At 46.6% G+C, this 22796-nt stretch overlaps 2 protein-coding genes across 2 annotated transcripts; both read left to right on the top strand.

The window, feature by feature from the left end:
• Positions 1–153: 153 nt before the first annotated feature.
• On the top strand, positions 154–6704 carry LOC311147485 (tubulin alpha-1B chain-like; the record flags this gene model as incomplete). Its single annotated transcript, XM_084184213.1, has 4 exons — positions 154–370; positions 627–655; positions 5500–5619; positions 5724–6704. The coding sequence occupies exons 1-4, from the start codon at positions 250–252 to the stop codon at positions 6702–6704; spliced, it is 1251 nt and encodes a 416-aa protein (XP_084040339.1). The 5' UTR covers positions 154–249.
• An 858-nt stretch (positions 6705–7562) lies between these two features.
• LOC311147405 (tubulin alpha-1C chain-like) lies at positions 7563–15883 on the top strand. The gene is made up of 4 exons (XM_084184105.1): positions 7563–7664; positions 8944–9166; positions 14457–14605; positions 14688–15883. Exons 1-4 carry the CDS (start codon positions 7662–7664, stop codon positions 15660–15662), a joined length of 1350 nt encoding a protein of 449 aa, XP_084040231.1. The 5' UTR covers positions 7563–7661; the 3' UTR covers positions 15663–15883.
• The last annotated feature ends 6913 nt before the right edge of the window (positions 15884–22796 follow it).

Here is a 22796-nt window from a genome sequence, read left to right as displayed (position 1 = left end):
TCTATTCACACACTTTATTTTACAGTAGATTATACAGTACACCCCTGGTATAGAGTATAGACTGTTTTGAGCCATTGTGGTCCTCCTATCACAAGGGGGTGTACATCTGAAATTATCAGACAAAAAATGGCTCCCCCTTCACCCTAGCGCGAGTGCATCTCTATCCACGTGGGTCAGGCTGGTGTCCAGATTGGCAATGCCTGCTGGGAGCTCTACTGTCTGGAGCATGGGATCCAGCCGGACGGACAGATGCCATCAGACAAAGCCATCGGAAGAGCTGACGACTCCTTCAACACCTTCTTCAGTGAGACTGGGGCTGGAAAGCATGTCCCCAGGGCTGTGTTTGTGGACCTGGAACCCACAGTCATTGGTAAGCTTTCCCTCTCAGGCAAAAAAGTTATACCTAGAACAATAAAGGGTTCATTGGATTGTCCCTGTAGAAGAACGCTGGTTCCAAAGCCTTTTCCAACAAGAAATAACCCTTTTAGAACCCTGTCTTCCATAGAGAATGTTCTCAGATGAAAAAAGTTCCATGTAGAACCCTTGCCCCTGTAGAATAACTATTTTAGAACACTCCTTTCTCTGAGTGTTCTGCTTCTCATGAGCTACTGATTTTCTCTCCTCAGATGAGGTGCGCACTGGGACCTATCGCCAGTTATTCAATCAATCAATTTTATTTTATATAGCCCTTCTTACATCAGCTAATATCTCGAAGTGCTGTACAGAAACCCAGCCTAAAACCCCAAACAGCTAGTAATGCAGGTGTAGAAGCACGGTGGCTAGGAAAAACTCCCTAGAAAGGCAAAACCTAGGAAGAAACCTAGAGAGGAACCAGGCTATGAGGGGTGGCCAGTCCTCTTCTGGCTGTGCCGGGTGGAGATTATAACAGAACCATGCCAAGATGTTCAAAAATGTTCATAAGTGACAAGCATGGTCAAATAATAATCAGGAATAAATCTCAGTTGGCTTTTCATAGCCGATCATTAGAGTTTAAAACAGCAGGTCTGGGACAGGTAGGGGTTCCATAACCGCAGGCAGAACAGTTTAAACTGGAATAGCAGCAAGGCCAGGCGGACTGGGGATAGCAAGGAGTCACCACGGCCGGTAGTCCCGACGTATGGTCCTAGGGCTCAGGTCTCTCAGTTGGCTTTTCATAGCCGATCATTTAGAGTTGAAAACAGCAGGTCTGGGACAGGTAGGGGTTTCGTAGCCGCAGGCAGAACAGTTGAAACTGGAATAGCAGCAAGGCCAGGCGGACTGGGGGCAGCAGGGTGTCATCATGCCCGGTAGTCCTGACGTATGGTCCTAGGGCTCAGGTTCTCAGAGAGAAAGAGAGAACGAGAGAATTAGAGAGAGCATACTTAAATTCACACAGGACACTGGATAAGACAGGAGAAGTACTCCAGGTATAACCAACTAACCCCAGCCCCCCGACACATAAACTACTGCAGCATAAATACTGGAGGCTGAGACAGGAGCGGTCCGGAGACACTGTGGCCCCATCCGAAGAAACCCCCGGACAGGGCCAAACAGGAAGGATATAACCCCACCCACTCCGCCAAAGCACAGCCCCCGCACCACTAGAGGGATATCCCCAACCACCAACTTACAATCCTGAGACAAGGCCGAGTATAGCCCACAGAGGTCTCCACCACAGCACAAACCAAGGGGGGGGGGGTCGCCAACCCAGACAGGAAGATCACGTCAGTAACTCAACCCACTCAATTGACGTACCCCTCCCAGGGACGGCATGAAAGAGCACCAGCAGGCCAGTGACTCAGCCCCTGCAACAGGGTTAGAGGCAGAGAACCCCAGTGGAGAGGGGAACCGGCCTGGCAGAGACAGCAAGGGCTGTTCGTTGCTCCAGCCTTTCCGTTCACCTTCACACTCCTGGGCCAGACTACACTCAATCATATGACCTACTGAAGAGATAAGTCTTCAGTAAAGACTTAAAGGTTGAGACCGAGTCTGCGTCTCTCACATGGGTAGGCAGACTGTTCCATAAAAATGGAGATCTATAGGAGAAAGCCCTGCCTCCCGCTGTTTGCTTAGAAATTCTAGGGACAATTAGGAGGCCTGCGTCTTGTGACCGTAGCGTACGTATTGGTATGTACGGCAGGACCAACTCGGAAAGATAGGTAGGAGCAAGCCCATGTAACGCTTTATAGGTTAACAGTAAAACCTTGAAATCAGCCCTTGCCTTAACAGGAAGCCAGTGTAGGGAAGCTAGCACTGGAGTAATATGATCAAATTTCTTGGTTCTAGTCAGGATTCTAGCAGCCGTATTTAGCACTAACTGAAGTTTATTTAGTGCTTTATCCGGGTAGCCGGAAAATAGAGCATTGCAGTAGTCTAATCTAGAAGTAACAAATGCATGGATTAATTTTTCTGCATCATTTTTGGACAGAAAATTTCTGATTTTTGCAATGTTACGTAGATGGAAAAAAGCTGTCCTTGAAACAGTCTTGATATGTTCGTCAAAAGAGAGATCAGGGTCAAGAGTAACGCCTAGGTCCTTCACAGTTTTATTTGAGACGACTTTACAACCATCAAGATGAATTGTCAGATTTAACAGAAGATCTCTTTGTTTCTTGGGACCTAGAACAAGCATCTCTGTTTTGTCCGAGTTTAAAAGTAAAAAGTTTTCAGCCATCCACTTCCTTATGTCTGAAACACAGGCTTCTAGCGAGGGCAATTTTGGGGCTTCACCATGCTTCATTGAAATGTACAGCTGTGTGTCATCCGCATAGCAGTGAAAGTTAACATTATGTTTTCGAATAACATCCCCAAGAGGTAAAATATATAGTGAAAACAATAGTGGTCCTAAAACGGAACCTTGAGGAACACCGAAATGTACAGTTGATTTGTCGGAGGACAGACCATTCACAGAGACAAACTGATATCTTTCCGACAGGTAGGATCTAAACCAGGCCAGAACTTGTCCGTGTAGACCAATTTGGGTTTCCAGTCTCTCCAAAAGAATGTGGTGATCGATGGTGTCAAAGGCAGCACTAAGGTCTAGTAGCACGAGGACAGATGCAGAGCCTCGGTCTGACGCCATTAAAAGGTCATTTACCACCTTCACAAGTGCAGTCTCAGTGCTATGATGGGGTCTAAAACCAGACTGAAGCATTTCGTATACATTGTTTGTCTTCAGAAAGGCAGTGAGTTGCTGCGCAACAGCTTTTTCTAAAATTTTTGAGAGGAATGGAAGATTCGATATTGGCCGATAGTTTTTTATATTTTCCGGGTCAAGGTTTGGCTTTTTCAAGAGAGGCTTTATCACTGCCACTTTTAGTGAGTTTGGTACACATCCGGTGGATAGAGAGCTGTTTATTATGTTCAACATAGGAGGGCCAAGCACAGGAAGCAGCTCCTTCAGCAGTTTAGTAGGAATAGGATCCAGTATGCAGCTTGAAGGTTTAGAGGCCATGATTATTTTCATCATTGTGTCAAGAGATATAGTACTAAAACACTTAAGTGTCTCTCCCGATCCCAGGCCCTCGCAGAGCTGTGCAGATCCAGGACAGCTAAGCCCTGGAGGAATACGCAGATTCAAAGAGGAGTCCGTAATTTGCTTTCTAATGGTCATGATCTTTTCCTCAAAGAAGTTCATGAATTTATCACTGCTGAAGTGAAAACCATCCTCTCTTGGGGAATGCTGCTTTTTAGTTAGCTTTGCAACAGTATCAAAAAGAAATTTTGGATTGTTCTTATTTTCCTCGATTAATTTGGAAAAGTAGGATGATCGAGCAGCAGTGAGGGCTCTTCGGTACTGCACGGTACTGTCTTTCCAAGCTAGTCGGAAGACTTCCAGTTTGGTGTGGCGCCATTTCCGTTCCAATTTCCTGGAAGCTTGCTTCAAAGCTCGGGTATTTTCTGTATACCAGGGAGCTAGTTTCTTATGACAAATGTTTTTCGTTTTTAGGGGTGCAACTGCATCTAGGGTATTGTGCAAGGTTAAATTTAGTTCCTCAGTTAAGTGGTTAACTGATTTTTGTCCTCTGACGTCCTTGGGTAGGCAGAAGGGGTCTGGAAGGGCATCAATGAATTTTTGTGTTGTCTGAGAATTTATAGCACGACTTTTGATGCTCCTTGGTTGGGGTCTGAGCAGATTATTTGTTGCGATTGCAAACGTAATAAAATGGTGGTCCGATAGTCCAGGATTTTGTGGAAAAACATTAAGATCTACAACATTTATTCCATGGGACAAAACTAGGTCCAGAGTATGACTGTGGCAGTGAGTAGGTCCAGAGACATGTTGGACAAAACCCACTGAGTCGATAATGGCTCCGAAGGACTTTTGGAGTGGGTCTGTGGACTTCTCCATGTGAATATTAAAATCACCAAAAATTAGAATATGATCTGCTATGACTACAAGGTCTGATAGGAATTCAGGAAACTCAGAGAGGAACGCTGTATATGGCCCAGGAGGCCTGTAAACAGTAGCTATAAAAAGTGATTGAGTAGGCTGCATAGATTTCATGACTAGAAGCTCGAAAGATGAAAACGTCATTTTTTTTTTTGTAAATTGAAATTTGCTATCGTAAATGTTAGCAACACCTCCGCCTTTGCGGGATGCACGGGGAATATGGTCACTAGTGTAACCAGGAGGTGAGGCCTCATTTAACACAGCAAATTCATCAGGCTTAAGCCATGTTTCAGTCAGGCCAATCACATCAAGATTATGATCAGTGATTAGTTCATTGACTATGACTGCCTTTGAAGTGAGGGATCTAACATTAAGTAACCCTATTTTGAGATGTGAGGTATCACGATCTCTTTCAATAATGGCAGGAATGGAGGAGGTCTTTATCCTAATAAGATTGCTAGGGTGGACACCACCATGTTTAGTTTTGCCCAACCTAGGTCGAGGCACAGACACAGTCTCAATGGGTATGGCTGAGCTGACTACACTGACTATACTATTGGCAGACTCCACTAAGCTGGCAGGTTGGCTAACAGCCTGCTGCCTGGCCTGCACCCTATTTCACTGTGGGGCTAAAGGAGTTAGAGCCCTATCTATGTTGGTAGATAAGAGGAGAGCACCCCTCCAGCTAGGATGGAGTCCGTCACTCCTCAGCAGGTCAGGCTTGATCCTGTTTGTGGGTGAGTCCCAGAAAGAGGGCCAATTATCCACAAATGTTATCTTTTGGGAGGGGCAGAAAACAGTTTTCAACCAGCGATTAAGTGCTGAGACTCTGCTGTAGAGCTCGTCACTTCCCCTAACTGGGAGGGGGCCAGAGACAATTACTCGATGCCGACACATCTTTCTAGCTGATTTACACGCTGAAGCTATGTTGCACTTGGTGACCTCTGACTGTTTCATCCTAACATCGTTGGTGCCGACGTGGATAACAATATCTCTATACTCTCTACACTCGCCAGTTTTAGCTTTAGCCAGCACCATCTTTAGATTAGCCTTAACGTCGGTAGCCCTGCCCCCTGGTAAACAGTGTATGATCGCTGGGTGATTCGTTTTAAGTCTAATACTGCGAGTTATTCCATCCTGAACAGCTCATCACTGGCAAAGAGGATGCTGCCAACAACTATGCCCGTGGGCACTACACTATTGGCAAAGAGATCATTGATCTGGTGCTGGACAGGGTCCGCAAATTGGTGGGTACCACATAATTAATCAATTAAATATTTTATCAACAAACTGATCAGAATGTGGGTATTTTGTGTTCTCCTTTTATTGACGTGTTCCTCTATCTCCTTAGGCTGACCAGTGCACAGGCCTTCAGGGCTTCCTGGTTTTCCACAGCTTTGGAGGTGGCACCGGCTCTGGTTTCACCTCCCTGCTCATGGAGCGCCTGTCTGTTGACTACGGCAAGAAGTCCAAGCTGGAGTTCTCCATCTACCCAGCTCCGCAAGTGTCCACAGCTGTAGTGGAACCTTACAACTCCATCCTGACCACCCACACCACCCTAGAGCACTCTGACTGTGCCTTCATGGTGGATAATGAGGCTATCTATGACATCTGCCGTAGGAACCTCGACATTGAGCGTCCTACCTACACCAACCTCAACAGGCTCATTAGCCAGATCGTTTCCTCCATCACTGCTTCCCTTCGATTTGATGGTGCCCTCAATGTTGATCTGACAGAGTTCCAGACCAACTTGGTGCCCTATCCCCGTATCCATTTCCCTCTGGCCACCTATGCCCCAGTTATCTCTGCAGAGAAGGCTTACCATGAGCAGCTATCTGTGGCAGAAATCACCAATGCCTGCTTTGAGCCGGCTAATCAGATGGTGAAATGTGACCCTCGCCACGGCAAGTACATGGCTTGCTGCCTTCTGTACCGTGGTGATGTGGTGCCCAAAGATGTCAATGCTGCCATTGCCACCATCAAGACCAAACGTTCCATTCAGTTTGTTGACTGGTGTCCAACTGGTTTCAAGGTTGGCATCAACTACCAGCCCCCCACTGTAGTCCCTGGTGGAGACCTGGCCAAAGTCCAGAGGGCTGTTTGCATGCTGAGCAACACTACAGCTATTGCGGAGGCCTGGGCTCGGCTTGACCACAAGTTTGATCTGATGTATGCCAAACGTGCCTTTGTGCACTGGTATGTGGGTGAGGGTATGGAGGAGGGAGAGTTCTCTGAGGCCAGAGAGGACATGGCAGCCCTGGAGAAGGATTATGAAGAAGTGGGGGTTGACACTGTCGAGGGTGATGGACAGGAGGAGGGAGAGGAATACTGAGTGTTCATGCCAGGATGCCCCTGGCTCCCATATCTTAAAAAAGCACAATAAAAGATGCAATGCATTTATGTTTACGGTTTCATATTTTATTGTTGCTTGTTTAGGTTTAAAGCACAACTGGCCTGTTGTAGTGACAGTCACAGGGGGGAAATGAGTGTCTCATTGAAGATTCACCAAGAAAGTGTGTTTAAATTGATTCCCATGTATATGTTTTATTGTATACTATTTCATCAGTTACTTATCCATGTTTTCAAAACTCCAACATATTCACCAGAAGTAGAGGAATCTGTATTCGGTAGACCTAGGTGGCAGGTAGCCTAGCGATTAAGAGCGTTGGGACACTAAGTGAAAGATTGCTGGTTTGAATCCCAGAGCTGACTAGGCAAAAATGTATCATTGTGCCCTTGAGCAAGGCACTTAACCCTAGTTGTTCCTGTAAGTTGCTCTGGATAAGAGCATCTGCTGAATAACTAATATGTAAAAAATATACTGCAGTTACAACGTAGTAAAATAGTAATAATTTGGTGACATGAATTCTGAAATTGTAGTACTGCAGTTGAAGGGCAAAATCACTGGATGCAGCATACTACAGTGAATGGGAATATTTTGGACATATAACTGCAGCTATACAGTGTTACCTCAACTTGCACAAGTAGGCGCTAAAGATGCTTATGCTTATATCAGAGAAAAACCCTCATGCATAGTTTCAACAAGCATATGAGGTACTTTCAAGTATTCTCCTCTTATAGCCAATTGGGACAAAGCATATGATAAGATCTTCCAATCAGTTTCGACAAAGCCTGTCCACTGTATCGTGGAAGTATAAATGGCCCCACCCACCGAATTTGGTATCACACTGACTTCTTACTACAGACTCCTAAAGGTCTGCCTGTAAGTGTTGAACTAAAAGAAGATTCATTTTCTCCGCACCACATCTTGAATCTTCTCAACTTTAACATGGTGAGTATAAAACAAATAATATTATTGTTGCTTTCAATCATGTTGTATCAGTGTTTTGGATCAAAGCTGATTCTATTTAATTTCTTCAACACAATTCGTCAATTAGACTAAAATGATTTTTAAAGTCATACTCTTACAGAGATTTCGTTTTGTAGCCAACCTAAACCAAAATGCTAATCAATCCCAATTATTTTGATAATTCCAGTCAACTACTCTAACAAAACTTAATGTCAAAACGGATGTCTCTGCTCAGTGGCAGATTTGTCAGTGACATCTCTCTCTCTGCTTTGATGTCTGGATTGTCTGCATTAGAAGCGAACCAGGGATGATTACTTATTGTAGAGGCGAATGTAAACTCAGTCATTGGCACTCATAATATATTCAAATAATTGCCTCGTTTATGAACGAGGCTGAAAGTAATGAGTAGGCAGGTCTATCCTGTAAAATGTATTTAGAACTCAAATATTTCATGAGCTATTTCAGAATTTCTGATTATATCAAAGTTCAAACTGCTTTGCTGATATGCTATTACATTTCTTAGTGCAACATTAAATACCTTGATTTAACATTGCATATTAAAATAGATTTGGTTAGCATTAAAAGTCTACTAAATCCATTTGAAGTAAAATGCATTCCTTGAAATGTGTTGGTCAGATGGGAATGATTTGTCAAATTAGCCACCCACAGTAAGCTATGTCTGACATTTGGCTTCAAACACACTGTCTGTTTGTCTGTTCAACAGCTGATCACTTGTTTCTTCAGTCAGGTGATGTGTCCCCATGTGTTCTGGTTTAAGCTGGTAGCCTATCTTCTTCTACAATGAAAGCATTTTCTGTAATACCCCGTGCCCACACCTCTCCTCCCTCTCCTCCCCTACAGAGTTGCTATGAATAAAGTAGAACAAACAATCCTATTGCCATTTTTGAACAATTTAAATATTGTTGTTGCTATTCCAGTTTTAGATTAATGTTTTGGTACAATTGTCTATTGTGCCCAAAGATGTACTCAGGTATAACCGTTTTCCCACTGGGCACACACTGGTTGAATCAACGTTGTTTCCACATAATTTCAATGAAATTACGTTGAACCACCGTGGAATAGGTGTTGAATTGATGTCTATGCCCAGTGAGTTCTTTCAGGAGATTGTACAGTAGAACTTGAAGGAGATATTTTCGTTTTGACTGTAACTAGGCCTATGTGTATAGTTCATACTTGATCGATTTTCTAATTAAAAGTAGTTATTGGTTTGAGAAAGTTGTAAAGAACTCTCTTTCCCCAGCGTGAGTGCATCTCCGTCCACGTGGGTCAGGCTGGAGTCCAGATTGGCAATGCCTGCTGGGAGCTCTACTGCCTGGAGCATGGGATCCAGCCGGACGGACAGATGCCCAGTGACAAGACCATCGGAGGAGGAGATGACTCCTTCAACACTTTCTTCAGTGAGACTGGGGCTGGAAAGCATGTCCCCAGGGCTGTGTTTGTGGACCTGGAGCCCACAGTTATTGGTAAGATTTTGTCACGGTTTCGGCCGAGGCTGCTCCTCTTCCTTGTTCGGGCAGGCTTCGGCGGTCGTCGTCTCCGGAGTACTAGCTGCCACCGTTCTATGTTTCATGTTCGTTTGGTTTTGTCTCTTTGTAACACCTGTCCCTTGTTTGTGTTTGATTATGTTCCCTATTTAGTTTCGTTTGTTTGGGTCAGGTGTTATGCGTGATTGTATTTTGTCAGCTTGCCACAGAGGAGTTTGTTCTCTCTCGTTGGTTGTCATTTTCGAGAGTTCGCACTGCATGCGCTTTTTCTTGTTTTCCGCACTGTGTTTGTGCGTAATTGTTCGCGCCGCCCGGTTGGGTTGGCGACTCTTTACCTGATTTTGGATTTACTAAAGTCTGTTGAAGTCATCCTGGTTCCTGCGCTTGATTCCCTACACTCATCCACACACAGCACTCTGACAGAATCACGCATCATTCCATGGAATCAGCAGGAGCGACCGCGCCAACAGCAGGTATGGAGGAACGTCTTCGTGGGCAGGAGGATCGGATTAACCAGGTCTGTCATGCCCTGGAGGGGGCGATGAACACTCTCCACCGATGGGAAACCAGCGGGGTACCCACGACCCCACCTACCGAACCATCCCCATCGGTCAGTCCTCCTGTCCCATCTCCGGAACCCAGTGGGATTCGGCTCTCGCTCCCGAGGGCGTACGACGGCTCCACTGCCGGGTGTCAAGGGTTCCTGCTGCAAGTGGAGCTCTACCTCGCCACCGTACACCCGGCGCCCTCGGGACACGAGAGCGTCTCAGCCCTCATCTCCTGTCTCACCGGCAAGGCGTTGGAGTGGGCCAACGCCGAATGGAGGAGAATGGACGCCGCTACCACTACCTATGCGGAGTTCTCCCGCCGCTTCCGTGCTGTGTTTGACCATCCACCAGAGGGGAAGGCGGCGGGGGAGCGTCTGTTCTACCTCCGACAGGGGATGAGGAGCGCCCAGGACTTTGCCTTGGAATTCCGGACTCTAGCGGCCGATGCAGGGTGGAATGAGCGGGCCCATATAGACCACTTCCGTTGCAGCCTCCGGGAGGACGTCCAGCGAGAGTTGGCGTGCAGGGACACCTCGTTGACCTTTGACCAACTTGTCGACATGGCCATTCGGCTGGATACCCTGCTCGCCACCCGTGGACGTCCCGGGTGGGGTTCGCCCATTCCACTCTCCAGCACCTCCGAGCCGAGCCCTATGGAGCTCGGGGGTGCTGGCGCTAGAGAACGGAGGAGTAGGAACCCGAGGGGGGCCGTTCCCTGCACTAACTGTGGCCGTGGAGGGCACACCGCGGCTAGGTGTTGGGGAGGGTCCCCCGGTGGAGGAGAAGGCAGGTCACGCATTGGGGGGTCCCCCCAGGTGAGTAGGCGCCCTACTTACCCAGAGCTTTCTGTCGTGCACCTAACCTTGCCTGTTTGTTTTCCACAGGTTGCACCTCGTTCCCAGCATAAGGCGCTGGTAGATTCAGGCGCAGCTGGGAATTTTGTAGATCGCCAGTTTTGTATAGAGTTAGGGATTCCCCTCCTTCCAGTTGATAAGCCTTTCCCTGTTCATGCCCTAGATAGCCGTCCGTTAGGGTCTGAGTTGATTAGGGAGGTCACAGCGCCCCTTCAAATGATGGCGCAGGAGGGTCATGAGGAGACGATTCAGCTCTATCTGATTGACTCTCCTGCGTATCCGGTAGTGCTGGGCCTTCCCTGGTTGATGACCCATGACCCTACTATTATGTGGCGAGAGAAAGCTCTTAAAGGGTGGTCTGCCCAGTGTGAGGGGCGGTGTCTGGGTGTTTCCATAGGGGCGACCTCGGTGGAGAGTCCGAATCTAATGACAGCACTGCATATTCCCCCCGAGTATGAGGATTTGAAACTGGTGTTTAGTAAGACTAGGGCGGCGCAGCTGCCGCCTCATAGACGGGGGGATTGTGCGATAGATCTCCAGTCAGGAGCAGCTCTCCCGCGGAGCCATGTGTATCCCTTGTCTCAAGAGGAGAGGAAGGCAATGGAGACGTACATCGCTGAGTCTCTGAGACAGGGATACATACGGGCCTCCACTTCACCCGCTTCCTCGAGTTTCTTTTTTGTGAAGAAAAAGGATGGAGGTCTGCGCCCGTGTATTGATTACCGCGGTCTCAATCAGATTACGGTGAAGTACAGCTATCCACTTCCTCTGATTGCGACTATGACGGAGTCACTGCACGGTGCGCAGTTCTTTACAAAATTGGATCTCAGGAGCGCATATAACTTGGTGCGCATTAGAGAGGGCGATGAATGGAAGACAGCGTTTAGCACGACTTCCGGACACTACGAGTATCTAGTCATACCATATGGGTTAATGAATGCTCCCTCAGTCTTCCAATCCTTCGTCGATGAGATTTTCCGGGACATGCAGGGACAGGGAGTAGTCGTGTACATCGACGACATTCTGGTGTACAGTCCTACCCGAGCAGAGCATGTAGCCCTGGTGCGCCGAGTATTGAGGAGGCTGTTGGAGCATGACCTATATGTCAAGGCAGAGAAATGTCTGTTTTTTCAGAAGTCGGTCTCCTTTCTGGGTTACCAGTTGTCTGCGTCAGGGGTGAAGATGGAGGTAGACCGGGTGTCAGCTGTGCGTAATTGGCAGACCCCAACCACTGTGAAGGAGGTGCAACAGTTCTTGGGTTTTGCGAATTATTACCGGAGGTTTATCCGGGGTTTTGGACAGGTGGCAGCTCGCATAACGTCTCTGTTAAAGGGGGGTCCGGTGCGCTTGCGGTGGTCAGCTGAGGCGGACAGGGCTTTTGGGAGACTGAAGGACCTGTTTACCTCGGCGCCGGTGTTGGCGCATCCGGATCCCTCTTTACTGTTCCAGGTAGAGGTGGACGCGTCAGAGGCCGGTATAGGGGCCGTTCTTTCCCAACGTTCTGGCACTCCACCTAAACTCCGTCCCTGTGCGTTTTATTCTAAAAAGCTCAGTCCGGCGGAGCGGAATTATGACGTAGGAGACAGGGAGCTGTTAGCCGTGGTACAGGCCCTAAAGGTGTGGTGGCATTGGCTCGAGGGGGCTCAACACCCTTTCCTCATTCTAACTGACCATCGTAACCTGGAGTACATCCGGGCAGCTAGGAGACTGAATCCTCGCCAGGCTCGCTGGACTATGTTTCTAGCCCGGTTTGTGTTTAAAATCACATACATCCCTGGGTCCCAGAACGGGAAGGCAGATGCTCTGTCTCGGCGGTATGACGCGGAGGAGAGGTCCGTTGAGCCCACGCCCATACTACCAGAGTCTTGTCTGGTTGCACCGGTGGTGTGGGAGGTTGATGGCGAGATCGAGCGGGCGTTACGCACCGACCCAAGTCCTCCACAGTGTCCAGTGGGTCGGACGTACGTTCCGCTCGAGGTACGCGATCGCCTCATTTGTTGGGCTCATACGTCCCCCTCCTCTGGCCATCCGGGTATCGGCCGGACAGTGCACTGCCTTAGCACGAAGTACTGGTGGCCAACGTTAGCTAGGGATGTGAGGATTTATGTCTCCTCCTGTTCGGTGTGTGCCCAGTGTAAGGCGCCCAGACATTTGCCCAGGGGTAAGCTACAACCCCTGCCTATTCCACAACGACCCTGGTCCCACCTCTCGGTGGATTTTGTTACCGACCTTCCCCCCTCACAGGGGAATACTACCATCCTGGTCGTTGTGGATCGGTTCTCGAAGGCCTGTCGTCTCCTTCCCATGCCGGGTCTACCCACTGCCCTACAGACCGCTGAGGGTCTGTTTACCCATGTCTTCCGGCATTACGGGGTACCCGAGGATATAGTGTCTGACCGAGGCCCCCAGTTCACCTCCAGAGTGTGGAGAGCGTTTATGGAACGGTTGGGGGTTTCGGTAAGCCTTACCTCGGGTTACCACCCGGAGAGTAATGGGCAGGTTGAACGTGTTAACCAGGAGGTGGGTAGGTTTCTGAGGTCTTATTGCCAGGGCCGGCCGGAGGAGTGGGCAAGATACGTTCCGTGGGCCGAAATGGCACAGAACTCTCTCCGCCACTCCTCCACCCAACTAACCCCTTTCCAGTGTGTGTTAGGGTACCAGCCGGTTCTGGCACCTTGGCACGAGAGCCAGATCGAGGCCCCTGCGGTGGATGAATGGGTACGGCGCTCGGAGGAAACATGGAACGCTGCCCACGTACATCTGCAGCGGGCCATCCGTCGGCAGAAAACGAGCGCCGATCTCCACCGCAGTGAGGGGCCTGTGTACGCACCTGGAGATCGAGTCTGGCTCTCGACCAGAAACCTGCCCCTCCGCCTGCCTTGCCGGAAGCTGGGTCGGCGGTTTGTGGGGCCATTCAAAGTCCTGAGGAGGTTGAACGAGGTGTGTTACAGGTTAGAACTGCCTATTGACTATAGGAATATTAACCCCTCGTTCCATGTGTCTCTCCTCAGGCCGGTGGTAGCTGGTCCACTCCAGGAGTATGAGATAGAGGAGACTCCTCCGCCCCCGTTGGACATCGAGGGGGCTCCGGCGTACACCGTGAGGTCCATCCTTGATTCGAGACGCCGGATGGGGGGTCTTCAATATCTCGTGGAGTGGGAGGGGTACGGCCCGGAGGAGCGGTGCTGGGTGCCAAGGAGGGACATATTGGACCAGTCCCTGCTGACCGAGTTCCATCGGGGTCATCCTGCGCGCCCTGCTCCGCGTCGTCCGGGTCGTCCCCGAGCCCCGGGTCGGCGCACGGCTGGAGCCGCGCGTCAAGGGGGGGGTACTGTTACGGTTTCGGCCGAGGCTGCTCCTCTTCCTTGTTCGGGCAGGCTTCGGCGGTCGTCGTCTCCGGAGTACTAGCTGCCACCGTTCTATGTTTCATGTTCGTTTGGTTTTGTCTCTTTGTAACACCTGTCCCTTGTTTGTGTTTGATTATGTTCCCTATTTAGTTTCGTTTGTTTGGGTCAGGTGTTATGCGTGATTGTATTTTGTCAGCTTGCCACAGAGGAGTTTGTTCTCTCTCGTTGGTTGTCATTTTCGAGAGTTCGCACTGCGTGCGCTTTTTCTTGTTTTCCGCACTGTGTTTGTGCGTAATTGTTCGCGCCGCCCGGTTGGGTTGGCGACTCTTTACCTGATTTTGGATTTACTAAAGTCTGTTGAAGTCATCCTGGTTCCTGCGCTTGATTCCCTACACTCATCCACACACAGCACTCTGACAGATTTATGTTTCCTACATTGAGTCAAAGGTGTTTGTTAGATATTATTTTTTGCTTTTATGGTATTGAGCTCCTCCATGAGCTGCTAATTTTCTCTCCTCAGATGAGGTGCGAACTGGGACCTATCGCCAGTTATTCCATCCTGAACAGCTCATCACTGGCAAAGAGGATGCTGCCAACAACTATGCCCGTGGACACTACACTATTGGCAAAGAGATCATTGACCTGGTGCTGGACAGGATCCGCAAACTGGTTGGTTTGATGAATTAATATATCAGTAAAATATGTTATCAAATAAATGTCCTTCTATTGACGTGTTTCTATTTCTCCTTAGGCTGACCAGTGCACAGGCCTTCAAGGCTTCCTGGTTTTCCACAGCTTTGGAGGTGGCACCGGCTCTGGTTTAACCTCCCTGCTGATGGAGCGCCTGTCGGTTGACTACGGCAAGAAGTCCAAGCTGGAGTTCTCCATCTACCCAGCTCCCCAGGTGTCCACAGCTGTGGTGGAGCCCTACAACTCCATCCTGACCACCCACACCACCCTAGAGCACTCTGACTGTGCCTTCATGGTGGATAATGAGGCTATCTATGACATCTGCCGTAGGAACCTCGACATTGAGCGTCCTACCTACACCAACCTCAACAGGCTCATTAGCCAGATCGTTTCCTCCATCACTGCTTCCCTTCGATTTGATGGTGCCCTCAATGTTGATCTGACAGAGTTCCAGACCAACTTGGTGCCCTATCCCCGTATCCATTTCCCTCTGGCCACCTATGCCCCAGTTATCTCTGCAGAGAAGGCTTACCATGAGCAGTTAACTGTCTCTGAAATCACCAATGCCTGCTTTGAACCGGCCAATCAGATGGTGAAATGTGACCCTCGCCACGGCAAGTACATGTCATGCTGCCTTCTGTACCGTGGTGATGTGGTGCCCAAAGATGTCAATGCTGCCATTGCCACCATCAAGACCAAACGTTCCATTCAGTTTGTTGACTGGTGTCCAACTGGTTTCAAGATTGGCATCAACTACCAGCCGCCCACTGTAGTCCCTGGTGGAGACCTGGCTAAAGTCCAGAGGGCTGTGTGCATGCTGAGCAACACCACTGCTGTGGCAGAGGCCTGGGCTCGGCTTGACCACAAGTTTGACCTGATGTACGCCAAACGTGCCTTTGTGCACTGGTATGTGGGTGAGGGTATGGAGGAGGGAGAGTTTGCTGAGGCCAGAGAGGACATGGCAGCCCTGGAGAAGGATTATGAAGAGGTGGGACGTGACAGCGGTGAAGAAGATGAGGACGGAGAAGAGTATTAGAAATGGCTGTCTTTCTTTCTCTGTCTTTCAAACTCTTTATCATAGATCCACTCTTTTCTTTTCATTTCCCTTTTCCATATATCCACCTGTTTCTTTTCATCCCCCCTTTCTATTGATCCACATGTTCCATTATTTCCATCCCTACACTGGTCCAAAACTCCTAACCTCAATCAAAAAGCACTTTCATGTTGACAATAAATTGACATTGTATGGAAAACTACAACTACTTGTTGTAATTTTAAGGTTCCCCTTTAGAGGTGTTCATACCATTAGTTTACAATCCTCTTCATTATGTGTATTTCTATACTGGTGGCTTAGACAGATTCATTGGATTCTAGGAACACTGTTAACAATCACAGTATTTCAAATAATGTGTTATCATTACAGTGGAGGCTGCTGAGGGGAGGACGGCTCATAATAACGTCTGGAATGGAGTCAATGGAATGGTATCAACCACATGGAAACCACCTGCTTGATGTGTTTGATACCATTCCATTGATTCCATTCCAGACGTTATTATGAGCCGTTCTCCCCTCAGCGCTGCTGTCTATTATGGATTCATAATCATCTATAAACAAACAATTAACCATTTTAAAACGACTAACTTAAAGAACTTCAAGTTTAAATCATTTCAATATTGAACTTTGTCATGAGATCTTTTCTTTAAAAGAGTAGCAGAGTGGTGCTTGTGTTTGTTGGTTTTCTCTGGTACCTAACAACTTTCATGTCTAGAGGGCAGTGTTGGGCAATAAATACATGTTCCTGTCCTTCCGTGAACATGAATGGGCAAAAATTCCCAATACATACCCCAATAGATCAATACTTTCCTGAACGCTACAAAATATCACGAAGGTAGTATTAAAACAACACACTTAGAAAATCACAGCCATAACTGCACAGAGGGTAGACCTAGATGCTGCATTTTCTCACCTTCAGAATGCAAACGAATAATACATGCAGAATACTACATTCATTGTGAAATTGGAAATGTGAATTGTGAAATGTACTCTCCAATTTACCATGTGAAAGCCAGCTAAGCCTGAGAAGAGCCCAGTCCTAGTTCACAGCCCTGATCTAAAATAGGTCCTGGTATTCATACCCTGCCCTGTCATGGGGGAGATCTGTCAAGCTGGCGGACAGGACAGGTGGGGTTTATAAATACTGTTCCCAATGTGTCTAGATTGGACCTAAACTGGATGGCTGCAGACGCAAAACATGATATAGGCTCGTTTACAATTATTTTGTAGTCACCTGCCTAGCAACCTCGTAAAGAGGTTCAAACCTCGTTGTGTAATGGTTAAGGTGTTGGCTTGACAGTCGCTTGGACCTGTGTTCAGGTCCCGGTCAAGGCTATCCCCTTAATTTAATGTCATGAGACCAGAAGGATGCAAAAAACAGTATATACTGTAGATCATTAGTCATGTGCAAGAATCTGCCCTGTGAAGAAAATAACATATACAGTGCATTCGGAAAGTATTCAGACCACTTGTCTTTTTCCACATTTTGTTATGTTACAGCCTTATTCTAAAATGGATTCAATTGTTTTTTCCCCCCTCATCAATCTACACGCAATATCCCATAATGACAAAGCAAAAACACGTTTTTATATATATATTTTTTTACAAATGTATACAAAAATAAAATATCACATTTACATACGTTTCAGACCCTTTACTCAGTACTTTGTTGAAGCACCTTTGGCAGTGATTACAGCCTCAAGTCTTCTTGGGTATGACGCTACAAGCTTGGTACACCTGTATTTGGGGAGTTTCTCCCATTCTTCTCCGCAGATCCTCTCAAGTTCTGTCAGGTTGGATGGGGAGCGTCGCTGCACAGCTATTTTCAGGTCTCTCCAGAGACGTTCGATCAGGTTCAAGTCCGGGCTCTGGCTGGGCCACTCAAGGACATTCAGAGACTTGTCCCGAAGCCACTCTTGCGTTGTCTTGGCTGTGTGCTTAGGGTCATTGTCCTGTTGGAAGGTGAACCTTCGCCCCAGTCTGAGGTCCTGAGCGGTCTGGAGCAAGATTTCATCAAGGATCTCTCTGTACTTTGCTCCTTTCATCTTTCCCTCGATCCTGACTAGTCTTCCAGTCCCTGCCGCTGAAAAACATCCCCACAGCATGATGCTGCCACCACCAGGCTTCACCATAGGGATGGTGCCAGGTTTCCTCCAGACGTGATGCTTGGCATTCAGGCCAAAGAGTTCAATCTTGTTTCTTCAGACCAGAGAATCTTGTTTCTCATGGTCTGCGAGTCCTTTAGGTGCCTTTTGGCAAACTCCGAGCGGGCTGTCATGTGCCTTTTCCTGAGGAGTGGCTTCCGTCTGGCCACTCTACCATAAAGACCTGATTGGTGGAGTGCTGCAGAGATGGTTGTCCTTCTGGAAGGTTCTCCCATCTCCACAGAGGAACTCTGGAGCTCTGTCAGTGACCATCGGGTTCTTGGTCACCTCCCTGACCAAGGCCCTTCTCCCCCGATTGCTCAGTTTGGCCAAGCGGTGAGCTCTATGAAGAGTCTTGGTGGTTCCAAACATCTTCCATTTAAGAATGATGGAGGCCACTGTGTTCTTGGGGACCTTCAATGCTGCAGACATTTTTTGGTACCCTTCCCCAGATCTGTACCTCGACACAATCCTGTCTCGGAGCTCGACGGACAATTCCTTCGACCTCATGGCTTGGTTTTTGCTCTGACATGCACTGTCAACTGTGGGACCTTTTATAGACAGGTGTGTGCCTTTCCAAATCATGTCCAATCAATTGAATTTACCACAGGTGGATTCCAATCAAGTTGTAGAAACATCTCAAGGATGATCAATGGAAACAAGATGCACCTGAGCTCAATTTCGAGTCTCATAGCAAAGGGTCATCCTTGAATACTTATGTAAATACGCAAAAATGTCTAAAAACCAGTTTTTGCTTTGTCATTATGGGGTATTGTGTGTAAATTGATAAGGAAAACATTTTATTTAATCCATTTTAGAATAAGGCTGTAACATAACAAAATGTGGAAAAAGTCATGGGGTCTGAATACTATCCGAATGCCTTCAGAAAATATTCACACCCCTTGACTTTTTACACATTTTGTTGCGTTACAAACTGGGATTAAAATGGATGTCTTAAAAAAATAAGATCTACACAAAATACTTAATTTTTTTATTAATGAAAAATAAAACACTAGTACACACTATATATTCAGAAGTATGAGGACACCCCTTCAAATTAATGGATTCAGCTATTTCAGTCACACCCATTGCTGACAGGTGTATAAGATTGCGCACACAGCCATGCCATCTCAATAGACAAACATTGGCAGTAGAATGGCCTTACTGAAGAGCTCAGTGACTTTCAATGTGGCACCGTCATAGGTTGCCACCTTTCCAACAAGTCAGTTCGTCAAATTTCTGCCCTGGTAGAGCTGTCCCGGTCAACTGTAAGTGCTGTTATTGTGAAGTGGAAACGTCTGGGAGCAACAATGGCTGGCGAAGTGGGAGGCCACACAAGCTCACCGAACGGGACCGCCGAGTGCTGATGCGTGTAGTGCGTAAAAATAATCTGTCCTCGGTTGCAACACTCAGTACCGAGTTCCAAACTGCCTCTGGAAGCAACATCAGCACAATAACTTTTCATCAGGAGCTTCATGAAATGGGTTTTCATGACCGATCAGCCGCACACAAGCCTAAGATCACCATGCGCAATGCCAACCATTGGCTGGTGTGGTGTAAAGCTCGCCTCTATTGGACTCTGGAGCAGTGGAAACGCATTCTCTGGAGTGATGAATTACGCTTCACCATCTGGCAGTCGGGCAAATCTGGGTTTGGCGGATGCCAGGAGAACGCTACCTGCCCCAATGCATAGTACCAACTGTAAAGTTTGGTGGAAGACGAATAATTGTCTGGGGCTGTTTTTCATGGTTCGGGCTAGGCCCATTAGTTCCAGTGAAGGGAAATCTTAACGCTACAGCATACAATTACATTCTAGACGATTCTGTGCTTCCAACTTTGGGGAAGGCCCTTTCCTGTTCCAGCATGACAATGCCCCCGTGCATAAAAACAGGTCCATACAGAAATGGTTTGTCAAGATCGGTGTGGAAGAACTTGACTGGCCTGCACTGAGCCCTGACCTCAAACCCATCGAATACCTTTGGGATGAATTGGAACGCCGACTGCGGGCCTAATCGCCCAACATCAGTGCCCGACCTCACTAATGCTTTTGTGGCTGAATGGAAGCAAGTCCCAGCAGAAATGTTCCATAGTGGAAAGCCTTCCCAGAAGAGTGGAGGCTGTTATAGCAGCAAAGGAGGGACCTACTCCATATTAATGACCTTGATTTTGGATTGAGATGTTCGACGAGCAGGTGTCCACATACTTTTGGTCATGTAGTGTACAGTATTTGTATGTTTAGTGTTAGAGAAAATGCGCTAAAGGTCTCTCTTGATCAAAATGTCTGCCCCCATCACTGTGAACGTCTCACAGAGCTCTAGCTTGGCTTCCTGAACTCATTAGGAACTTGTCTTTCTTCTCATATTACTATTTGACTATCACAAAGATAATGTTTTTATGTTTAAAATCTATGAATTATTTTAGATGAATGGCTATAAATCGATCTGTGAGTGTGCTACAGTGATGAAACCACTCTCTCCTGCTGCGCTATGATGTAAGGATTGCAAGCATTTGCTTTGTCAGTTGCTTTGACATAAGGTTCAGCCAGGAGTTGATAGACAGTCAGAAGAGCGAATTAAATTGTAGGAGGGACATCCCAGATACAAGTGGTTTCAGATTTCACATCCTGCATCACATATGCTCAGAAAATATACTACTGTGTCCGTGGGAACCAGGGCTATTACTCAATGCAAGCCATTTTGATCTACATTGTCCACAGATCGATTTATACGTGAAAATGTTGGTCGAAACCGGTACCAGAACCACGCAGGTCCCCTAAACAGGGGACATTACATTTAAGAGCTTTTTAAATAAATACATGTCGGCTCCTGGGTTAAACCAAAGTCACTTCTGATTGTGGGCCTCTTTAGTGTATTATTGCAACGAAAATATGTTATGGAGAGTAAGGAAACTGGTAGGGAGTCTTACGTAGCTATGACCATAGGGGGGAGTTGAAATAGTAAGGAAATAGATCTGAGACCTCTTTTACATTGCCAGGAAACTGGCAAGAGTACCTTATCTCAAATTAATTTTTCCACTTATTTATCAATCATCTTTTGAGCGGAAGACAACCTTTTGGGACAATAGGGAAAATAAAGTTATAAATAATGATTTAGACAGTGCACAATCTCAGAGTGCTCTCCATTAAAATACACTACATTTTCCTCTGTCTCCCAAACATGAGGTATAATCTCATTGACTCTACAGCGAAAACTAAAAATATATGTGGGATTGGTTATTACTCACAAAAACAGAACACTTTCATAGATTAAAATATGTGTACTTCAAAAAGGTACAAAAACACACAAACAGCGCCCACATGCTTACAAAAGTTGGAAGGAAAATCAGCTTAATTGATTTTGAAGCGCAAACTGTTTGTTCTGAATGAAATGCATTTTAAATAGTGTGACCTACTCAAACATACAGACCAACAAAATCCCCAAACAACTGCTCACAATTACATTCTAACAATGCATGCCCATTTGTTCAAATAATTACCCTCTCAAAATCTACACAAAATGTTCCCCAATTGTTTTGACAGAATTGACCCCCCACCCACCCATATTTGTCACTGTGACTCTCAATTGAGTCATGTTTTTATTGAAATCAAACCATACAATAGGGTGCTTTACTTTACTTTTGATCAGACATACAGAAAACAGTGTACATACAGTAGACATCACACCAGAAATTCAATACCACACACACTGGTTAAAGTCCTAAAATGTATCCTCTATTCTGTGTCATTTGAAAGCCTCTTACTGAATTATACAGCGCACGTCATTAGTGCAGTACCACTCCCGTTACAGATATTGCTTTAAAACACAAGTCCAGTGTGACTCACTCAATCATTTGCCTTGGAAAGAAAATATTTGATGTGAAAACATAGCTGTACATTACATTGCACTGCTGTGGTGGGTTGCATTGTCATTGCGGTTAAAAGAATCACTGATTCTCAGGCGTTGTCGAATCAAGATTCTGCATTTCATGTCTTACAAGAGCCCTGTCCCGTCAAAGAGACGGCGTCAACGAGACTGTGAGATGTCTTTACTGATGTCTACTGAAGAAAGTTGAGAATATCGCAAAAAAAAGAAAACAGATCAACTAATAGTGGCATAATATATATATATATATATAATTTTTTTATTATAAATTGGAACACTGAGTATTACCCCCCAAACAGCTAATCATTACTGTCTTCATCTATCTCAGCGTTTCCCAAACTCGGTCCTCGGGACCCCATGGTGTGAACGTTTTGGTTTTATGCCCTAACACTATACAGCTGATTCAAATGATGATTAGTTGATTGTTTGAATCAACTGTGTAGTGCTAGGGCAAAAACCAAAATGTGCACCCCTTGGGGTCCCGAGGACCAAGTTTGGAAAACCCTGATCTATCAAACTAAATTTCAAGGAAAAAATGAGTGATGGATATCCCGTTTATTTGAGATTTTCCAAGAGATTACATTTCTATAGGCAAGCTATCGGTTAAATACATATCTAATTACATAACTAATCATTTCCTGACACCAAGGCTGAGTTTAGACAGGCAGCCCAATTCTGATTTTCTTTCTCACTAATTGGTCTTTTGACCAATCAGATCATCTCTGAAAAAGATCTGATGTGAAAAGATCTGATTTGATTGGTCAAAAGACCAATTAGTGGAAAAAATATCAGAAATGAGCTGACTGTGTGAACACAACCTCACCTGTCCAGTCAACAACCACTCTAATCTGTCGGTGTTAATGTGTTTGATAAAACATGACACACGGTGCTTTAGTTGGGACTCAGAAACAGTGACATTTCCTTGTTAGCGTAGACTTCACCAGTGTATAACACGCAATGCCATCTCCAGTGTAGATACTGAAACTCACCAGTGGTTACCCCCTTTACAAGCACAGTGTCCATTCAGACCCTCTTCCTGACATTCAGATTCATTGATGTCCTTCAGTCTTGATTCATATGGATTCATATGTC

The sequence above is a fragment of the Coregonus lavaretus genome (genome assembly GCF_964263955.1).
Source record: "Coregonus lavaretus genome assembly, chromosome: 20".
Taxonomy (NCBI): Eukaryota; Metazoa; Chordata; class Actinopteri; order Salmoniformes; family Salmonidae; genus Coregonus; species Coregonus lavaretus.
The sequence above is the reverse complement of the archived record's forward strand: the minus strand, read 5'-3'. Positions and strand labels throughout refer to the sequence as shown.